The 22,576-nt window shown below is 36.6% G+C and overlaps 1 protein-coding gene across 3 annotated transcripts in view; it reads right to left on the reverse strand.

Moving 5' to 3' along the window:
• Nucleotides 1-22,576, reverse strand: part of LOC120421455 (rho guanine nucleotide exchange factor 11) — a 156,593-nt gene that overhangs the window by 37,137 nt on the left and 96,880 nt on the right. For all 3 annotated transcript variants that reach the window (XM_039584666.2, XM_039584667.2, XM_039584668.2), the window contains 6 exons: nt 9,187-9,611; nt 8,879-9,111; nt 8,457-8,815; nt 8,334-8,400; nt 8,153-8,272; nt 7,874-8,082 (listed from right to left, as the gene is read on the reverse strand). In XM_039584666.2, coding sequence (XP_039440600.1) covers nt 7,874-8,082; nt 8,153-8,272; nt 8,334-8,400; nt 8,457-8,815; nt 8,879-9,111; nt 9,187-9,611 — 1,413 coding nt within the window. The remainder of the gene's footprint in view (nt 1-7,873; nt 8,083-8,152; nt 8,273-8,333; nt 8,401-8,456; nt 8,816-8,878; nt 9,112-9,186; nt 9,612-22,576) is intronic.

The following is a 22,576-nucleotide window of genomic DNA, read 5'->3' on the forward strand; positions in this document are numbered from 1 at the left end:
TTTTCGAAAAAAATATTTTTAGAAATGGTCACTCATGGTCATTATTTTTAAAAATCAAAAAACTGCAAATATTTCGCTAAAATCAAACTTTCGGTGGCTATATCTTCACAGAAAAAAAATCATGGTAATATTACATCTGGGAAGGGGTACATCTTTTATGTCAGAAAAAATGTGTAATTTTACCTCTGGAAATGTGTAATTTTAGCACTTTTCTGGTGTAATGCCACTTTTTCAGTCTAAATTGAGGTAAAATTACATCATTAAAGAAGTAATATTCAACCTGCCAAAATTAAAGCTTCCAAATTTACATTATTTTTTTCTGTGTTGAAAACAGAACGTTTAATCAAAACATCTGTAAAGAACTTTTCGATTGAAAATTCAATTTTACATAAAATAAATCGTCAATTTTGTTTTTGCATGAAATTTCAAATTTTTCCAAAAATCACTGTTTATTCAAAAATTCATAACTCAGCGGCAGATTTTTGGACCATACTTCTCTATGGCTCAAAAGTTGCGGATTTTCGTCCCCTTAAACATATCAAAAAATCTCGAAAATCAAAAATTACGTATTTTGGGAAATTGTGTTTTGTGATAAAAAAGTTGATTAAAAAATCTGCATTTTTTTTCCGTGTACCTATTTTTTCTCAATAGTCCTCAACAATACCTACAACTTTGCCTAAGACACCAAATTGATAAGAAAATTCACTCACAAGTTACAGCTGTTTGAATATTTACGTACCATGTTTGTATGGACAGCAGCCAAAATTGTATGGAGACTTGTATGGGTGAACCAATGACACAAAATAGCTTCTTTGGTCATAGGGAAGGCCCCCACAAAGTTTGAGCCAAATCAAAAAAAATGGTCGAAATCGGCCGATTTCGTAGAAAGTTGCTCAGCCTGCCTTATTTTTTTAATTAAATACTGTTTCAGATAATTTACCAAGTGTGATAAAAAGTTTATCACATAAATGTGTAAAATAGAACAAGACTTTTTTAAGCTCCCAGAAGCTATGGGAATCCCTAAGTTTATAGGACTTTTCCAAATAAATCTCTTGATATTGAAAGAAAAGCTGCCAATTGAACAAAATTCTGTCAAATCAAAGGTGTCAAACTGTAATTTTAAACTGAGGGAAAAACATTTTTTTTCAACATGCCACATTGCGTCACGTAAGTAAAGTTAAGATCTGGATTCCTTGATATCAACAGCCCGGTCCAGCACAAGTGCGCCTCCTGTTTTTCAACAAGTTGGCATGCAAACGGATCTCCATCTTCGTCAACTCTAACGGCCTGGTATGGGGCAGTTTGGCGTCAATCTGTGAGTTTTAAACTGGAAAAAATAACCTTTTATGGGAAAGTATCTTATTTTCAGAATATTTTTGTTTACAATTTTCGATTGAAACTGTTTCGTGAGAGGTAAAACAACAAAATATTTCGTCCACTTGTCTCTGGTGTAGTCAAACAAGTCCGTGCCGTTTTCTCCAGCGAAAACCGTTCAAGAGCGCACGCGGTAGTAAAATTATAATGTTTATTAGAACGAGGGATGTCACACACATTGCATCCAGGGCGGGAAGCAAAAATGGGGACACATTTTCGTTATGATGCACTCCGGTTTTCCAGTGGTGCTGGTGGTGACGACCAAACTAGGTTGAGTTGGCCAGCAGGCTCATTAGAAGATGCACACCGTTGATGGATTGTCAGGTGGAAGAGTGGACTCATTAAATCGGAGGGAATTGTTTCACTAGTGCCGTAAGCCGAGGTGACATTGGAAGGATTTAATTAATTTTTCAACCGCTTTGGAGTGTTTTAGCTGCTGTACGCAAACTTTTACGAAAATGTCTTCAAACACTCTGCTTTGTATGAATCGTTAAAATTGCATTCCCCTGCCAAAGGTCAACAAGAACTTTGTGTAACAAAAGCAGCTCTCGCTGAAAGAACCAGTCAAAACTATATTCTCCCCCTTGAAAAAGCAAACAGATTAATCTTTGCGCCGAGTTTACGAGCCATTCACAATGGCAAAAAGGCAATCACATTTCGCGAGCGCTCCAAATTATCTAAACAATTTGCTTTTCCAACTCGCGTTGAATGGCATTTGTAATGTAAATTATGACAGCATCTCTTTCGCGAGCGCAGGTCAGTACCGAGTCACACTGGTCATCGGAGATTTCCGCTTACTGCCACAGCCTGTAACGGAAACTGTGTCGAATGTCGGGGCAAGGAAAAAGTAACAATTTTCGGCACGACTGACTTTGGCAAACAGAGTTTTTCGGCGCGATTTTCCCTCCGTCCCACGAGAAGCATAAGACACACCGAGAAAAGAGCAGAAACAAAAAGATCGAAAAATGAGTGTGCAGAAATGGACGGGGGTTTTCCGCCTCGCGCCTCGTAAACAATCGATAATGAATCAATTCGCGTTGCTAAAATTAGCCCAAAACGACGGCGCACAGTGCGTTTAGCGAATCCGTTTGAACCGTGTTTCTGCCTAGTGGTACGGAAACGGAACGAAAATAAAGCTAATTCATGCGCCTAAAAATAGGTTCGGCGATGCCACTTGGCATGCGAGAGGATCGCAGCAACCGATCGGTTTGAGTGGGCATCGGTGAATGCGCCTGCCTTTTTTGAGGGAAGTTCCCACGCGTATGCCTAAATATGTCCACGTATTTTTTGAAAACTGTGGGAACGTATAATGACTGCTGAGGTATAAATGGCTCATTGCGTCTAAGGAGTTTCATAACTATAAGATGGATTTTCTATAAAGAAAATCGACCAAAATTTATTTTTGCATTCTTAATTCATGGGGACGTTAACACTTGACTGTTCCCATGTGTTTTCAAATAGTCCAAGATTCTTAGGTAAGGCTGACAGGTTTTTTAAAGTTTGTATGAAGAATAACAACGAACAGCTTCAAAATGTCATGCAATTTTCCCGACTTTGAGGGGGTCCCGTCCTTATGCCTTATGAATTAAAAGTTTAAATATTTAAAATTCAAATCGTGTTAACATTGAATCGTTGCGTTCAACGCCTCATTCTGTTTAAAAAAATATTTAGAATTTATTTTTCCCCAGCCGGATGTCTCAGATTAAATCGTTTTATTCAAAATTTGATAAAAGATAAAGGGGAAATGTCTCAACTGCAGCCTCCAATCGCTTGCCTTGAGAATTATACATAATATTTTTCAACAAACAGTTTGACCTTGGGTCCCATCATCATCTTCTAAGGTGAATCCTGTCCATATACCTTACCCTACTAAAACATTACAAGTGGAGGCCTAATTTGATGGCGTACTCAGAATTCAAAAAAAAAAATATTTGTCATCGAAAAAACACAAACATAGTTTTAAAACCTCTAAAAACCTGGGATAAATATTGATGTACTTTTTGAATCTACAATAACCCGGAATAGTAGTTTATGCAACAAGTTGCAAAAAGAGGATTTTTTCAGCACGAGTCGTACATTTATCTAACGAGGTTCACCGAGTTGGATAAATACGAAGAGTGCTGAAAAAAATCAAGTTTTGCAACGAGTTCCATACAACATTTTTTGCAATTCCGAAAAACACCCATTGAGTGAAATTTTAAGTCAAATTTTTATATATTTTGTCAATAAATCGTTTAAATCAAAAAAATGTTGAAAAGTGTTACTTTTCGAAACAAGTGCTGAAAAGTTCAACTTTTCAGCACCCATTTGAGTGCTGAAAAGTAGAACTTTTCAGCATTTATTTTGAAAAGTGTTGCTATTCGATTCTTATATTTTTGGTACAGAAAAGTAGGCTATTTCGTCGTTCGAGAATGACAGGAAAAGTAAGTAGTTTCACGACGGAATTGCAAAAAGTAACATTTCGACACTTTTTCTAAGGATCGCGATAATTCGTGATGGTCACAAGCAAACCTTTTAAAAAATGCTTTAAATTAAAAAAGAATACTCTTCTGAATTATTGCAGATTCTGAAATAATATTAAATTTCCCATAAAATGTCATGTCCTAAACGTTTTTACAGCTGAGTAGGGGAAAGTTGGGCAAGTGGAACAAGCTAAGGAAATGATCATTATAACCCATTAAAAACGTTAAAAATCTGTCGGATTTTTTTATAATCATCTTATTCCAGGTCTTAACTAAGACTTTGATAGAACAAGTTTTTAAAAAATCCTGTTATTAAATGCAAAAAAAAAATATTAAAAAAAATATTTTTCGTACTTTCTACTCAACTAGTGGGGCAAGACGAACAACCCGTTGGGGCAAGTGGAACAATGCATGAAACAACATGTTAATTTGCTAACAATTGAACTGTTATTACTTAGATACATAAGATTATGATGAATTTGAAACGTTTCTTTCATTTTTAGATTAAATAATAATATTTTACTAAAAATTAGATCGTTTTTACGAAAAAAAATATTACTAAGATGATAAAAAGAAAATTTTCATAATATCACTATATTTAGTTTGGACATTTTTTTAACAATTGTTTATCAATTTTTAAGTACGTTTGGACGATAACTTATGTTTTGAATACTTCTTAAATTTAATTATAACCAGCAAAATTCTGTTGAATTTTCAAGCTTCCTCCTAGTAAATATTTTTTTGATAATTTGATAAGTTTCAAAGCATAAATACTTTAAAAAAATCACAAAATACCGTATTGTTTTTTTGAAAGTAATACAAAATTTATAATTTGCAGTATGGGTATCAAACGATTCGAAATTTTAAATGTATTTTAACTGTTTTAGAAATTTTTGAATGAAATACTAAAATTTTCACAAATTACCGTATTTTCTCGAAAATACTAATTTTTTTATTATTCGCAATGTTGGTATCAAACTATTCGATATCTTGCATGTATTTAACTGTTTTAGAGTTTTTTGAATGAAAAGGCAGGTAAAATTTCGTTTCGTTTGATGCCCATATTGCGAATTATAAAAATTTGAAATTTTTGAGAAAATACGGCATTTTGTGAAAATTTGAATATTTTATTGAAAAAACTCTAAAACAGTTAAAATACATGCGAAATTTTGAATCGTTTGGTACTCGTATTGCCAATTCCAAAATTTTTAGTATTTTCGACAAAATACGCAAAAGCAAAGTAATCCAATTTAACGACCCCCGGGTCTTTTGTGGTCTCTGTTGCAAGCTTCTGCTCATTTGTAGGCGTCCGAAGGTTATGTATGGTGAGTCACCCAAAACCTCTTTTATGCAAATAGACCGACGTTTTACTTACAAAGCGGACAGCGTAACCATTCGGCCACGCACTGCTTGTTTAGTATTTATGGTTTGAAACTTACAATATTTACTAAGAGGAAGCTTTAAAATTCAACATAATTTGGTTGGTGTTACTCAATTTTAGAAATGTATTAAATATAAGTTATCGTCCGTTATCTTCGATAAAGTTACCGCCGATAGAACTATCGGAATAACGATAAAGATTACCATTATCGTTATCGTTATACGATAATATTATCGATGATAATTCTGTCGATTAACAACTTCGAAAACACGTATTTTTTCGCATGGTCAAAAAAAAATAGGGGTCGTACCACCCCTACTACGTCACTAGATATGGAAAATTTACCTTGGATTCGTTTACCTATTAGAGCAAAGATCCACATAAATCGAAGAGGGGTCGGGGTAACTTTTGACAGATTCCGTGTGAGTTGGCAGAGAATTACCCGTATCTATGGAAATTTTGTTACGGGTGGTACGAACAATTGCAATTTTTGTATAGTTCATGTTTACCAACTAGGGGAACAGCATCTAATTCCGTCGTGCCTTTAATTCTTCCATATCAGCACTTTGACGTTCAATTACAGCTCATAAAAATCGTATTCAACTGAAATCAAGTGTTAAATACCTCAATAAGTAGTTTGAATAGTGAAAATCAGCAAATTGGATGTAGTTAGGAGCGAGTGTTTAACTTGATAAACATACGAGAATTTCTCCAAACAAAGTATTTAACTAAACTTTACTTGAGCCCATTTTTATTTTTGTTCAGAATAAGTTGAAGATTTGAAATATCATACTTACAATTGCAAATAATTCCGGCGACTCTTGAAATAGTGCACCTTTTCATGATGTTGAAAATAAACGCTTCAGTGGCCAAAGTGCCTCAAAAATTTAAATTGTTGAAAAAAATCTCTTTTTACGGGTTAGATCCCATTTAAAATTCAAATGCAAACACCAGCTCCTGTTACGACAAATTAAGCTCATACTTGGGATTTGGGCTTAGTATGCCCACCGGAACAAACCCCTGAATGCCCGCCAAAAAGTCTTTTTTGTTACATTCTAGTACATATAAAAGCAGGCCAAGTGCGAATGATTCTGATGATACCTCTTCAGTTGACGCTCAGGCGAGGAACATCCTGGAAGGAGCGTCACTGACTACGTCCGTAGTCCTGTTAGATCATTCTTGATCAAGACAGTATAGCACTGGTTCCTAGCAAGAGTCCTATTTTCTTACCTCCACGTTGGCTTGGTTTTCATGATGACCTAGCTGGTGGCCTGTGGAAACGGATCGTAAACCTTTGACCACCGCGGGTCAAAGTCGAGACGGCTAAAAGAAAGGGGCGCGACAATGTGGGAAAGGGATGTAATTTGTGATTGTAGACGGTATTGTTTTGATTCGCAGTATGTTGAGTCAACTGCTGTGGATGTACCTGAAACATCGCACAACGGGGTTTCGCTTCTTTCCATTTCATCTACCACCTATCTTCTGTTTGTTTTGTTTCACTGATTTTCTAACGCGGCTTCTGTTTACTTCTGTTTACTCCATTTGATTTCGATTTTACTCATTTGATTCTCTTATTTCTCAACGCTTTTCCACTCTATTTTACCAATTGATGCTGCTGTAACAATCTGTCTGTTTTCCCTTAATTTGGGAGTGATGTCAATTTTGTTTATCTTTATTTATCTATTTGAATAATTTTTAATATGGCCTAAAAATTGCACTTAATACAATCTAAGCCTTGGTAATTTCATTATCTACTTAATAAATTACTATCTTTCTTTTACTATTGATTCTTCAAATAGTATATTTCTTTCACTGTCCATTGTTTTCAATCTTCACCCTTTTCGTCAAACAAATGAGGTTCGAGCCCTTACTCAATTTTTGGAATGATCAAAGAATTAACACAAATATTACTATTGTACTTTTGAAAAACTTTTATAAAACCGCGACAAAAGAAATAGCAACATATAAACACGACTCAACACTAGGAAAGATTTCAGGAGAAAACAAAACACAGTAAATAACAATTAGTTTTTGAATTAAAACTAAAAATAAAACAGTTTTTGCTTTAATGAAAGTTGTTAGGCACACTTTCAACGGTTAGGCGCTTATACTTACATCAAACCCTACGTAATGTACCACCCCCGGCCGAGTTAAAATGCGTAACCGGAAAAGAAGGTGTGCATGCCTTGCACTCAAAGCGTGTTCTAGCGTGCTGCTCGTACTGACTCAGAGCAAGGGTGAGATGTAGGTGTAAGGGCAGTGCGTGTTCGTCGGGAACCTGGTGCATAAGATCGGTCAAGGCCCGTTCTTACACTGAAAATTGCGAATTGCGAATTCTAGTACATATAAATGAGAAGTTAAGAGCTACTTGGTAACGGAGTCCTCTCATTTAAAGTACTTATTTTTTTATAAACGGGAAAAACAAAGAAGTCCGTTTAAGAAAAATCTTTTAAAAAAATCAACAATATGACAGGTTCTTAGTATCACTTTTGATACCCAGTATCAAAAATCATTAACCCCTATATGCGATATGATTTTTGTTTTTCTAGATTTTATATTTTTATGATATTTTTGTCATCACTAATAGAGACTGTAATTCTGGAACATGACCATCAAAATTACAACAGAAAGAAACAAATAGATCGTTGGTACTCACGTCTTGCACTCGGAACTGCTCGGCGCCGTCAGCTCCAGCATCTGCGACACGTTCGTGTTGATCAGGAAGAAGGTGTTCTTGTCGACGGCGCTTTGCCGCACCAGTATCAGGTTGATGCGCGTGATCGGGTTGAAGCGGCCCTCGGTGATTTTGCTCTCGTTGCCACCGATGCCCGGACTAGAGTGGTACTTTAGCAGGTATTTGTCGTCCTGGAAGTTGTTTAGAGAGACGATTGGTTAGAAGCGGATTTCAAGACTTTATAAGGGGGGTTCAACTTACCTGTTTTTGCAACAATACCATTAAATCTTCAAACAACAATCCATGCAGTTGTACTCCAGGATTTTTCTTCATCGTTAACGGCCCATCGTGGATAAGCTTACGTACAGTTAAGTCTATATTCTGTGAGTAATAGAAAAGACACGTTAGTTAATGTTCTGGGAAGAGTTTGTTCAAAACTTACCCTAAATTCACTAGAAGCGTCCTTATCTAAACCACTTTTGTCTAATTTGCGTTGGATTGTAATTAATCTGAAAGATTTCAAGAATTAGATTTGAACTCAAGACACTCAGCAAGTCAATCTTACTTATGCGAATCCTCCTCCTGCCGGACCGCCTGATTCACGTGGTCCAGTATCCGCTTGGAGGACTCGAGCGCTTTCTTGATCGCCTGCGCCTCCGTCTCGTTGTCCGGGTGGACGCGCACGGTGAAGTTGTACAGGTTGTCGAACAGCAGCGGGTACTTGGTCAACCGCTGCAGCACCGTCGGTAGCAGATCTTTCAGCTGCAACCTCCGGCAGGCCTTGTGCGACTCGGCCTTCATCAGCAGCCGGTGCAGGGCTTCGTCCTTTTTCCGGCGCTCCTTCAACGCCTCGAGCGCGATCTGCTGGCGGGCACAAAAGTAGGCCGCGTGCTCCTTCAGGTCGTCGCCGGACTGGCCGTCGAACTAAAAGTAAGAAGTGGTTACAGTCAACCCACAGTTAAGCTACGAACTTCCAAATAGACTCACCATCAGCGTCAGCAGGTCGCCGATTTCGCGCACCACGTGGCAGTGCTCGGCCCGCCGCGCCTTCAGCGTGCTCTCGAAGGTGGTGTGCAGTTCCTGGAGGCGGCGCAGCGACGGCGGAAAGAGCAGAATCAACAGTTCCGCGGGCAGGGCGCCCGATTCCTGCATGGGCCGCATGAAGATGCCCTCCAGCAGCCGGAGCGTTCGCACGTGGTTGCGCTCGGTTTGGTAGATTTCTGTGAAGAAAAAAGAATTGATCATTTGATATCAGAAGTCAGTTAAAATTAAAAACAGCCAATCAATCCACTCACCATTTATCACTTCTTGTCGCTTCTTTTCAGCATCACAGAGGGTGGCGAGTATTTCCGGCGCAATGTTGGAACTCCAGTCGATCTCGGGCTCGAAGTTGCCCTCGTCCTCGCTGTCGTTCCACTCGCGGGCCGTCACGTAACCCAGCCCGTAGCTGCTGGTCCCGCTCAGGTTGGCCGCGCCGGGCGAACTAAACAGGGCCGAGCTGTTGGCCAACGAGACGTTCGCCGAGCCCGCCGGACATGGAACGGAAGCTGAGGCCGCCGCTGACGTCACTCCGGGGCCTCCCGGACCAGCCGAGGACCCCGGACCAACCGGAGCGACCGCCTCGAGGGACGTCGATCTGCTTTCTAAGCCTAGTGGAAGACTAGATGTGGAACTGCTGGAATAGTTGTTGATCAGCGATGAGGCCTCATTCTGTTCGTCACTGTTGGTGAAAGAAGAAGTTGGAAATCAGAATCGATTCATGTTGGTTAGCTTTCAGTCTTGGAAATACCCCTCATTTTCACAACTCATTGCCATCGGTCGAATTTTAGGAACACCGATCTCGGTTGTCTCCTTGTGCGAGACTAAGCGCCACTCGCCGTTTCGGGAGGTTCAATTAGCGGAACATTCGCCATTTGTCACGTTCATCGTTTCTTTCTAATGGTTCGAGCGACTTTTAGAGCAAATGAGGAAAGAGGGAAGCATCCCGTAATGATTTACTGCACTTTCGGGGGGATGCAGTGACCCAGATTACGAGCTTCCCACTAAACCACCGTAAACTCCGAAGTAATCGGTTCCATAACCTCAATTTTCGAACCATCGACGACCCAATTGGGACTAATGAGATCATAACTCAATTTGAAATTCCTTTCCAATTACCCCCAAAAACATATCTTACAATATTTACCTAATAAAAGACAGTAGCTGCCAAATCAACCTGCAAAGCAGCGGCGATGTGTGTAGTTCGCAGTATAAAACAAGGGAAGACATTGGTTTAGGTAAAACAGATCAAACAATAGACAACAAAGTTTAAAGGGCCACATTACTTTCCAAACGAACTGTTGGCGTCGCTTTCGGCGAGCATCGTTGAGTTGGTAATAAATAAATAAATAGATTTAAAATAATCTTTACAAATTGTCACATTTAAAAACGTAAAATACAAATTATCACAGGCAGGTAAACAGAAAGTATCGCTGATTTTGGCGTTATACATTGGACGGCAACTGCTGGTTTGTGTCTTTCGATGGAAAACAATGAGATGAATAGAATAAAGACAATCGAAGATGCTATAATATTTGCTTACGAAAATGGAAGCAAAAATCTTGAAAGAAGTAGGGATGTGCAAATTTACTACTATGGAAAACAGTTATTGCACCCATTTGAAAAATTAGAGGAGTTCCATCCTTCTTTTGTTAATCGACATTGATTATTTTGCTCATACCATTTACAAACATCAAAGTTCATCAAAATAAGTTTGAAGAATGAACTTCTTAGTAAGGCTTCCTAGACCCACCTTCACGTATTTACATCGACTCAGGATCAAATTTTGAGCAAATATCTGTGTGTGTGGTGGGATGTTGACCAAAAAAATGTCATCTCCGGACTGGCTCAAACGATTTGGACCGTTTTGGCCTCATTCGATACGTCTTGGGGTCCCATAAGTCGCTATAGAAAATTATAAAGTTTAGTTAAGTACTTTAAAAGTTATGCTAAAAAACAATTTTAGCAAAAGACCGGAAGATTGTAAAAAGTATGGTTTTTGATAGTAAACCCATTATTTTATATATTTTTAGAAAGGAGCAATTCTCTTAGAAATCGGTCTTTTTTGGTGCCTTCGGTATGCCCAAAGAAGCCATTTTGCATCTTTAGTTTGTCCATATAATTTTCCATACAAATTTGGCAGCCGTCCATACAAACATGATGTATGAAAATTCAAAAATCTGTATCTTTTAAAGGAATTTTTTGATCGATTTGGTGTCTTCAGCAAAGTTGTAGGTATGGACTAAAATGAAAAAAAAAAATATACATGGTAAAAACAATTTGGTGATTTTTTATTTAACTTGTCACTTAAACTTGATTTGCAAAAAAAACACTATTTTTATTTTTTGATATGTTTTAGAGGACATCAAATGCCAATTTTTCAGAAATTTCCAGGTTGTGCTAAAAATCTTTGACCGAGTTATGAATTTTTGAATTAATGCTGATTTTTTGAAATAATTGAAATATTGGGCGCAAAAAATTTTCAACTTCATTTTTCGATGTAAAATCAAATTTGCAATCAAAAAGTACTGAAATTTTGATAAAGTGCACCGTTTTCAAGTTAAATCTATAACTAGGTGACTTTTTTGAATAAGTCGCAGTTTTTCATTTGTTTAAATTAGTGCACATGTTTGCCCACTTTTGAAAAAAAAATTTTGGAAAGCTGAGAAAATTCTTTATATTTTGCTTTTATGAACTTGATTAAAAAATTCATAACTCGGTCAAAGATTTTTTGCACAACCTTGGAATTTCTTAAAAGATTGGCATTTTATGCCCTCTTAAACATATACAATTTTGCAAATCAAGTTTTAGTGACAAAAAGTTAAATAAAAAATCACCAATTTTTTTTACCGCGTATAATTTTTTTTTCAGTTAAGTCCATATCCATACCTAAAACTTTGCCGAAGACACCAAATCGATCAAAAATTCCTTCAAAAGATACAGATTTTTGAATTTTCATACATCATTTTTGTATGGACAGCTGCTAAAATTGTATGGAAAATTATATGGACAAACTGACCGAAATCTCACAGAATTGCTCAAAGGTATTTAAAAGACCTTTCTAATGAGTCCAAAACGTTGAAGAACTGACAACCCTATACGAAATTATAAGCACTTAAGTGCTATTTATACACTTTTTTGAGGCCGGATCTCAGATAGTTTGATACAAACGTTGTCTGGATCTACTTTAGAACCTATCGATGGATGGGTATTCCAAAGACCTTTTCAACGAGTCCTAATGAAGATCTTCATTCTTTTGGACTCGTTGTAAAGGTTGGAAAGGACCCTATCAAAAGTTATGCTTACTTAAGTGTTAGCTATACATTTTTTGAGTCGAATCTTAAACATTTTGATGAAAGTTATGACCGAACCAATCATGCAACCCATCGTTGGATGCATAATCAAAAGAACTTTCCCATGAGCACAATAGATTGAAAAGTAACGTTTTTAAAATACACTGAAACTCCGATGGTTTAACAATATTTGTTGTCAAATGAACGGGGTCACTTTTTAATTTGACGCCCTCTTTACACAAAGCTCACACTTACTACCAAACTTGCGTGCCCGGCTCTTTGAGGAAGGTGGGGCAATAATATGTAGGGTAGGGTAGTCATCAATGAGACACTTTTGGTTTTCAACTTTCAACGATTTTTCATTTTTTTTCATCAGCATGTTTTAATGAGCTTTTTGTTGCATTTTCTTTCTTTTAGTGTGTTCTAACATTGACCAAAATATGAGATCGATCCGACATCTACAGCCAGAGTTATTCAACTGTCTCATTGTAGACGCACTTGGCTTGAACAATGAGACAGCTGGGGAACAATGAGACACTCTACGAAAATCAATACTTTTCTAGTAAAACATCATGTTTTTGTATTGTTCCATTACATGAGACTTGCCTTGAACATTTTAGAGCAATTTTGCCAACATGAAACTTAAATTAACAAAAGTTATACAAAAAAGTATTTAAATTTTGTAAAATCCATATATTTATACCAAATAACTTTGTATGTTTGGTTAAATAAAGATAAAACTCTATAAATATGCCAAAAATCACTTTCAATTTATGTTTTGAAAGATTTACATGGATTTTGAAATGTTTAATGAAAAAAAAATCAAAGTGTCTCATTGTTACCCATGGGCTAAAATGAGTGGGGAACAATGAGACAGCCCTGGATTCTGGGTATATTCTAAATTTTGGTCAAACCTAATGAAAGGACATTGTAGCCCAACTCAATCCCTATGGAACGTCGAAAGAAATTTGAAGAAATACTAGTTTTGGTGTAAATGGCAGCCTACGAGCGAAAAAGTATTTTTTGTCCATAAATTACTTTTACACCCCAGAATCAAACATTTATGAATAACTTTTCAAGGGAGCGTCCATAACCAAAGCCACTATTATAGCAGACGTGTATCCAGTAGACACACCTTTCCCCCAAATATGAGCCTGATTGGTTGAAACTACGACTTGTGAGAGCCATTTTATCATTGTTCCCCGTGTCTCATTGATGACTACTCTACCCTAATAATATAATCCTGATCGGAACTATCTTCGGTGGATTGGAACCACTTTTCCAAAGCTGATCATATCCTGAATATAAGATAAATTTCCCGTCAAATGCAACTGGGTAGATCAAAAATGTTAATTTTTTCGCAAGGAGAATTTCCGTGACGTTATAACGCAAGCAATACACTCTTTTTGTAATAGTCTGCGTGTAACGTCACGAAATGTACAGCGACGGCAAAAAAACAGCTTAACTATTTAATTTGTTTTCAAAGACCAATGATGGCAATCGATTCAGTAGCCAATTGTTAGTTGAAATACATGAAAAAATCAATCAATAGTTAATAAGGGGGTTTTTCTTCATTTTTAATCAAATCAGGATTATAAATGTTTACAATGTTGATCTGAAGCTAATTCAATTATTTTTTTCATTTGTCGAGGTCAAATCAAAAGAAGAAAAAAAATATACGAAGTGAACAACAACTCTTCCTCCGCAACTCTGGTTGTAAATAAAGTTTGTTGTACTTGTACTCGATTCGACAGTTCTGTTGGATCTTTGAGCTGAATTTTACTGAGGTGCAAAACGAGGCAATATCATTTTTTTTCCTTTCGGAAACGAAGGCAAACACATGTGGGTAAAATCAATGTTTTTTGGAGGAAAACGCAGCTACTGACGTGCGTGAGATGTTTTCCGTTTACGATTTGGGGTTTATATTTACGGGGAAGTTCAAGTACAACCGGGAAGAATACTGTATCTGTTGTTTTTCAGACCTCTTGGTATTTCTAATATAACTTTTCAAAAGGACGGTAACTTCTACGTCAAATTTAGAAATTTATGCTTCCAATATTAACAAGTTTAGCTCCAAACAAGCATGCACCAACGATTCACTTCAGTCTAATGTCTTCACTATAACAGCTGAGGCAAATGACTTCATTGTCACTTTAGACATCCCACGCTTTTCTGTCATCAAACCGAAACACAACCATACATACACAAACGCACTTCAGACTCATGTGTCCACACTCTGCAGCTGTCGACTGGTCAACTGTCACGTATCACATAACTGTTTTTGTTTGATATTGTTTGAACTTTTTTTCACGCTGAATAAAAAAATGGTTTGATTTTTTTTTTTGATAATTCTCGTGAAGTCTTTTAACTTGATATTGAGGGCCTGTTTTGTTTTTCTTTTTTAATTGCAAAATCTGAAAAAGGCCGAGCTTTGATCATTTACTGTAGGATTCTTAGGATAGTTCTACCCAACAAAAGTACCTAAATATACGACGCAATACAACAACAGACAAGCTGGATGTCTTTAAAGCATCGTCACCGTTGACGCCACGACACTGACGCCAGGTAAATGGCAATTCCATATCCCTCTGACGCTTCCACTTCCTGCTAATTCAGGTGGAAACAATTTTTCATGAAAAGCGACATTCATGAGTCATATCCAATGTGTATGTTTAACGGAACCTTATAATTATTTTACAAGTTTCAAAGATTTCTACATCAAATAAAACATTTTTAGTGAAACTTTCAAATCGATTTGTTATACTGAAATGTAACACATCTTTTGAGTTAAATCGTGCCTAAACCAGCATCTAATACTCACGTTCCAACGGATTGAACCCTTCTTCTGGGAACAAATCGTTGCTTCCAGGTTGACTCCCCATCAATTTTCCAGGAGTCAATTAACTTTCCGGACGTTTCACTTAATTGTTCATTCATAAGAAGGGCTCACCACTCATATGTTATTTCACCTACACTTTAATAGAGAACCGTTTTTGCAGCGGCGTCCTCAAAGAACTCGTAATTTACACTGATTGACTGGAAAGAACCGCAGATAAGCCCAAAATTTGGAGCAACGGAAAGCAGAAAAGTTTTCCGAAGACCACACCACCAAACAAGAAAAATGGCCCAGGTAATTTGAACGGTTCCACCAGCGGCGAAATGCAAACAGTTACGGCCGACTTTGGCTATTGGACTAATAGGATAGGGAACAAGGTGTTTATTTAACTCCTTCCAGATACACAACACACAGCAGTTTTCCGTTCCGACATCGGTCGCGGTCGGCCATCAGAAGAGAGAAAAAAAAAACTACGAAAATAAAAGCGCGTGCGGGTTTTCCACCTTGCGCCGGTAATAGGGTGGCGAATCCGAAGGTAAAGGTTAGTTTTTGTCATCATTTTTAAAGTTGAAGGCAGGGTAACAATGAGACACTTTGATTTTTCTTCATTAAACATTTCAAAATCCATGTAAATCTTTCAAAACATGAATTGAAAGTGATTTTTGGCATATTTATTGAGTTTTATCCCTCATTCAACCAAAAATACTAAGTTATTTGGTATAAACATATGGATTTTACAAAATTTAAATACTTTTTAGTATAACTTTGGGTAATTAAACTTTCATGTTGGCAAAATTCAAGGCAAGTCACCTGCTACGTAGGGGAACTATACCCTTTCTCAGCCTATTTCTATTATCGGCCTATCAGCACTTTGATCATGAATTACAGCTTTCATAAAGTGTTTTTGACTGTTCCAAAGTGATAAATAGCTCAAATAAAAGTGAGCAAACAGCTCTCCATTGTTGATACATCTGAAAATGTTGATTTAATAGCGGAAAACGGCAATAGTGATGAGAATTGGTCGAACGGCTTAGAGTGATTAAAATGGGCATATTTCCCTATGTAACAAAAAGCTCATGCTGATGAAAAAAAAAATAGAAAAATCGTTGAAAGTTAAAAATAAAAAGTGTCTCATTGATGACTACACTACCCTACACTGAAAAAAAAGATACACGGTAAAATTTTTTTTAGTGATTTTTTATATATTTTTTGTCACTAAAACTTGATATGCAAAAAACACTATTTTTATTTATGTTTTTCATTTTTTGATATGTTTTAGAGGACATCAAATGCCAACTTTTCAGAAATTTCTCGTTTGTGCAAAAAATCTTTGACCGAGTTATGAATTTTTTTAATCAATACTGATTTTTTTTTCAAAAAATCGAAATATTGGTCGCAAAAAATTTTCAACTTCATTTTTCGATGTAAAATCGGATTTGCAATCATAAGTACTGTAGTGAATTTTTGATAAAGTGCACCGTTTTCAAGTTAAAGCCATTTTCAGGTAACTTTTTTAACACTCGAACGACCAACGCATGTCCAACTTACACGGACGCCCAAGCCTCCAAAAAAAGGTGGAACGGTAACTTCAACTCGCTGGTTCTAGTGCATAACTCAACCAATCGGGACAATTCTTGTTTCCAGTGATTTGTAAGACTGTCTTGATGATACTAAAATTTTGCAGAACTTGATTTGAACAAATCTGTAATTTCTGCGACCGAAAACATCGTTCCACCTTTTTTAAAAAGACTGCCTCCGCGGAATTTTCGGCGAATTTTTTTTTACACGCGAAAAAAAAAGTTGGAACGATGTTTTTGATCGCAAAAATTAGAGATTTGATCAAATTAAGTTCTGCAAAATTCTAGAATCATCTAGACATCCTAACAAATCACTGGAAAGAAGAATTATCTTGATTGGTTGAGTTATGCCCGAGAACCAGCGAGTTGAAGTTACCGTTCCAACTTTTTTGAAGCCTTGGGCGTTGGAATGTTAAAAATAGTCAAAGTTTTTAATTTTTTTAAAGAAGTGTACTTGTTTGCCCACTTTTGAAAAAAAGAAAATTCTCTATATTTTGCTTTTTTGAACTTTGTTGATACGACCCTAAGTTGCTGAGATATTGCCATGCAAGTGTTTAAAAACAGGAAAATTGATGTTTTCTAAGTCTCACCCAAACAACCCACCGTTTTCTAATGTCGATATCTCAGCAACTAATGGTCCGATTTACAATGTTAGAATATGAAACATTCGTGAAATTTTCCGATCTTAAAAGAAATTTTTTTTTAAACCAAGACTAAAAGGGCGTAATATTGGCCCTTTTGAAATTTTAGTCTTGATTTATTTTTTTAAATATTGTTTTGAAGAGATCGAAAAAATTTACGAATGTATCATATTTTAACATTGTAAATCGGATCATTAGTTGCTGAGATATCGACATTAGAAAATTGTGGGTTGTTTGGGTGAGACTTGGAAAACGTCAATTTTCATGTTTTTAAACCAGCAACTGAGGGTCGTATCACCGAAGTTCAAAAAAGCAAAATATAGAGAATTTTCTCAGCTCTTCAAAAATATTTTTTCAAAAGTGGGCAAACATGTGCACTAATTTAAAAAATGAAAAATTGTGACTATTTTTAAAAAAGTTATCTAAAAATGGCCTTAACTTGAAAACGGTATGGTTTTTGTATGGACATCTGCCAAATTTGTATGGAAAATTATATGGACAAACTAATGATGCAAAATGGCTCCTTTGTGCATACCGAAGACACCGAAAAAGTTTCAGTCGGATTAAAAAATACAACAATTAAAATTCTAAAAAAAATTACCGATTTCGTAAAGAATTGCTCTTGTGCTACATTTCATGCTCTCAGCTCAAGCCCCAGCTAATCAATCACAAATTATTCCCCAAACCAAAAAAAAAAGGAGAGGAAAAAATATAACGACATAAATCCATTAGCGGCGCTCTCGAGTGCCCTAAATGCACATAAACGCCAAATAATTTCAATTGATTTTTCTGGCTCCCCAAAAAAATACAAGTCTGGGCTGGTCACTCTACCCTGACAGTTTCCATCAGCCACGTAAACAAGAACTTCCCCACCCTTGACTTCCACCAGGTATGCGAAAAATGTATCAATAAAACGCAAATTAAACGACTACATCCCTAAAACCGCTTGTCTGGGCCAAAGTTAAAGAAAGCAGACACGAATTCTTCCTCGGTTTGGCCAGTTTAGCTTGAGGTGCCTCTCCGGGATGCCTCTCCCCTTCCCTTCTGTTACTCGACTTTGGTTCAAGAACGCCATTCATGATTAGGTACTTCGAGACGTGGAACCATCCTCCTGGTCCGTGTCTCCACTAGAAAGTCATCATGTATTCCAGAAGTTCTTCTTCCGCCCGAGTTGCTCCAGCCGGCTATAACCGACCAAACTCCGGGTAACGGGGAGCAATATCATATGATACGGTTCCTCCGTCCACGTGAGATACCTCCTGCTCCTCCCCCACCTCCACAGCGGAGTAGAGCCTTAAACTTGTATTAGTACTAGAAACAACCGGACGTGGCGCGGGGCAAAAAAGCAACGGTTTGACACTAAACGACCGACGATCAAACGTAAACTAACCGACTGGGACCGTCTGGCGTTCGGGGGAACCCTGCACTGCTGGGGGTTGGCCAGAGTGAGTCGTCAACCTGCGCGCCAAACGAGCCAACTAATAAACGACGACGACGACGTCGGGATATGGAGAAGCAGCTGGAGCGTGGGATATTTAATCGGGAGTAAAAGGGACTCTGGGAGGAAGGATACTACTAAGGGAGTGAAGGAGGGGGAAGCGAAAAGGGAGACTTTTAGCTATCCTGGAAGGCTAGGGATGTGGTGGCACGATGATGGCAGTGGGTTACAATGTTGCAGAATTTTAATAACATAAAGTATTTTCGAATTGCAACTCTTCCATGTTTTGAAAGATTTTGAATATGTTGATTGTTTGAAAACTATTGAAAAATCATTAACCTTTAATAAAATCTCGTATTTTTCAGTAGTCTGATTCTTGATTGAAATATAAAAACAATCATTTCTTTGTTTAATCAAAATTAAGTAGATTTCACTATTTCAGTAGTTGAATCCCTAGCATAGGCATCCTGGTAGAAATATAGTTCAAGGATACACGTTCAACCGATAGATAGAGTCAATAGAGGAGGTGACAAAATCCAACGGGAAATACAAACAGAACCTGCAACTAGAGTACCTACCTAGTCGAAATGTCACAAAACGAAAAACTGAAAAACACCGTGTTCCAGCCAACCGAAAATTGCCACCCATGAGAAAGTCCATGGGTGTGCGTGATGAACGATTCATGTAATTCACAAAAAAATATATAACAATTCTGCGGGATTTTTAGATTTTTTTACAAGATATTTTTTGAAGTGAAGCAAAACTGGTAAAAAAAATGCAATTTCAATAACAATAAGACAAACCCTTTGCAATCTTAAATCATCAGCTTCATCTTTTTAAAACATTTTTTTTTTTACATAGCAAAGTTTCAGTTAATATAAAACCTAGAACTTTTTAGCACTATTATTGAAAGGTATTAATTTTCCATTCTGTTATTTTTGATAGGGAAAAGTAGGCCGTTTCGTTTCTCCAGAAGGACAGGAAAAGTTGACGGTTTCACAGTGGAATTGCAAAAAATATTTTTTTTTTGCAATTTCGTCGTGAAACTACTTACTTTTCCTGTCATTCTTGAACGACGAAATAGCATACTTTTCTGTACCAAAAATAACAATTTCGAATAGCAATACTTTTCAAAATAAATGCTGAAAAGTTCTACTTTTCAGCACTTAAATGGGTGCTGAAAAGTTGAACTTGTTTCGAAAAGTAACACTTTTCAACATTTTTTTGATTTAAGCGATTTATTGACTTGACTTTGACTTTCACTCAGTGTGTTTTTTGGAATTGCAAAAAATATTGTATGGAACTCGTTGCAAAACTTGATTTTTTCAGCACTCTTCGTATTTATACAACTCGGTGAACCTCGTTGGATAAATGTACGATTCGTGCTGAAAAAATCATCTTTTTGCAACTTGTTGCATAAACTACTATTAAACATTTTGTTCATATTCTGTTGTGTTAAAATGATTAAGCACTGAACTTTTCGACATTTTACGAGCAGCACACGTTTAAACAATTATTATTGCACTCGATCAATATGAGTTCGAAACCAGTTTTCAAAAGTTCGATACCGTCAGTGGGGGTGACATTGGGTCTGGGGGGTGAGATTGGGTCAAAGTGATTTTTTACGGATTTTACCATTTCTCAGGTTCTTCTCAATGAAAATGAATTCTGTTGAAAGGGTTGTATAGGGGACATCTTAAGATAACTCTGCTGAAAAAATCTCGTTTCTAGAACAAATCCTGTTATTTTGGCAGCTGTCTAAAGTTGGGGTACGTTTTTGGCTAAAAATGACCTCTCGAAAAATCATTTTTCTAATATTTTTGTTTTTAATGTTGTTGTTTTTGTTGCTCGAAACTACCCAAATGTTTGAAAATCTGCGCTTCAAATATGGTAGCGTGTCAATACGATTCCCTCGAACAAGAATCACTGTTGGATGACTTGTTTCTACCATATCGTTGTATTTGAGCATCATTTTGGTTTCATTTGACCCAATGTCACCCCCTCTAAGGGGTGAGATTGGGTCAATTTTCAAACTATTGGCATTTAAGGTAGTGTTCATCAAAATCCACCATAATTTGAGAAAATGTTAGTAAACTGTCTAAGAACAAATCTACGTTGAAAGATTTTCGATGTTATTTAAATTGTTTTTGTTATGAAGAAATTACGAGAGGTGTATCGTTTTTTGACCCATAGTCACCCCCACTGACGGTAGTTCAAAAATTAAAAAAAATCTGATTTTTTTAAATGAAAAAAAAAAGATCAAAATTCAAAAAAAGTTTTTGCGGCGCTGTGCATGGGAATTTCATAAAAATTCAAAACATTTTTAATCGATCCCAAACATGCTAAATATGATTATCAATGCAGCAGAATGTCGAGGAATAAACTTTTTAAAATATTTGCAACGGCATTATAAAATTTAAAAAAAAATCTGAACATGATGTCTGAAATACAATTTTGAAAAACCTTTCCTTATTGCTATACCGTTTCATTTATTGAGTTTTTTTTAAAAGGTCCAACATTTTTAGTTTTTGCTTTTTGGGTGTTTTTTAATACCCCTGACTAAAGGTGAATTCAAAAACACCCAAAAAGGAAAAACTAGAAATTTGGTTTATTGGAGCTTTAAAAAAAAACTCCAGGTTTATTTAAAATATCATAGCAATCTTTTTTCAAAAAAAGAACATATTTTCAAAACAACAAAAATAAATAAATCAAACAATTTTTAATTTCGAAGATTGCAGAAAAAATTAAAAAAAATACATAATATTTGTAATATGAGTTCAAAACATAATTTTAAAATTAAAATAAAAAAAAATAAAACTTAAAAAAATTACAAAATAAAAAAGAGAATAATAAAAATTGGATTTAGAGAAATTTGATTTTTGATGATATAATTTCAATCGTAATTTTTTATGGTAAGTCGTAATTTGTCGATGGGATTAGTGCGCTGACCACGCGGACGCGCTGTCTTGTTTTTGCATGCTCATTTTCATTTCTTTTATGTCACTGTTTGTGTGCTTGGGTGAGTGGTTATTATAATTAAATAATGGCATCATTAGTGCGCTGACCACGCGGACGCGCTGTCTTGTTTTTGCATGCTCATTTTCATTTCTTTTATGTCGCTGTTTGTGTGCATGGGGTGATTGGTTATTATAACTTATTGGACATCATAAGTGCAGTGCTTCAGGGGACGCGCAGTCCTGTTCTTTTCGCGATAATTTTCATCGTAAATGATCGTAAAAATTTATTCCAACTATTTTATGAAGAGTAAAGCGTCATTTATTTACTATTTTTGATATTTGCTCGCGTTATCTAAATTGTAAAAATATACTGATAAGTCCAGCCCATAGCACTACTGCTCGGCTGGCACGCGTTCGATAAAAAAAAACTTTTTAAATGATCAATTATCTATCTTTCCGCAGCCGGCTGCCTAAGATTTAAAATTTTCAACCGATAAACAAAATGCTCATGGTCACATCACTGCCACTCGTAAATCCTGACCACATACCCATCTACTAACCCCCTCAAAACTCATGTGATACTTTGTCGGAGATGCAGTCGATTGGGCGGTCTCTATCACTCAAGTATCGGACTAACATTCCCATCCACTTCCCCGTGACCCTACCACTGGTCGTGGCCGGCGCCGGTATTGATCAGCATGATAGGGGCCTTTGAGAAGTTGCGAAGCGAGGAAGGATAGCTCCCACTTATCTTCCACGGCTCGTGGATGTAACTTCTGGAGGTCCTGGTCAATAACGGAGTAGCAACTGCGGGTGGGCACCTATGCTTATGCTTATGCTTAAGTCGTAATTTGTCGATGGTACACCCAAAGTTAAAGAACGAGGGGATAGTCCTCACCAGTGTT

The sequence above is a fragment of the Culex pipiens genome, chromosome 2, assembly GCF_016801865.2.
Source record: "Culex pipiens pallens isolate TS chromosome 2, TS_CPP_V2, whole genome shotgun sequence".
NCBI classification, from domain to species: Eukaryota; Metazoa; Arthropoda; class Insecta; order Diptera; family Culicidae; genus Culex; species Culex pipiens.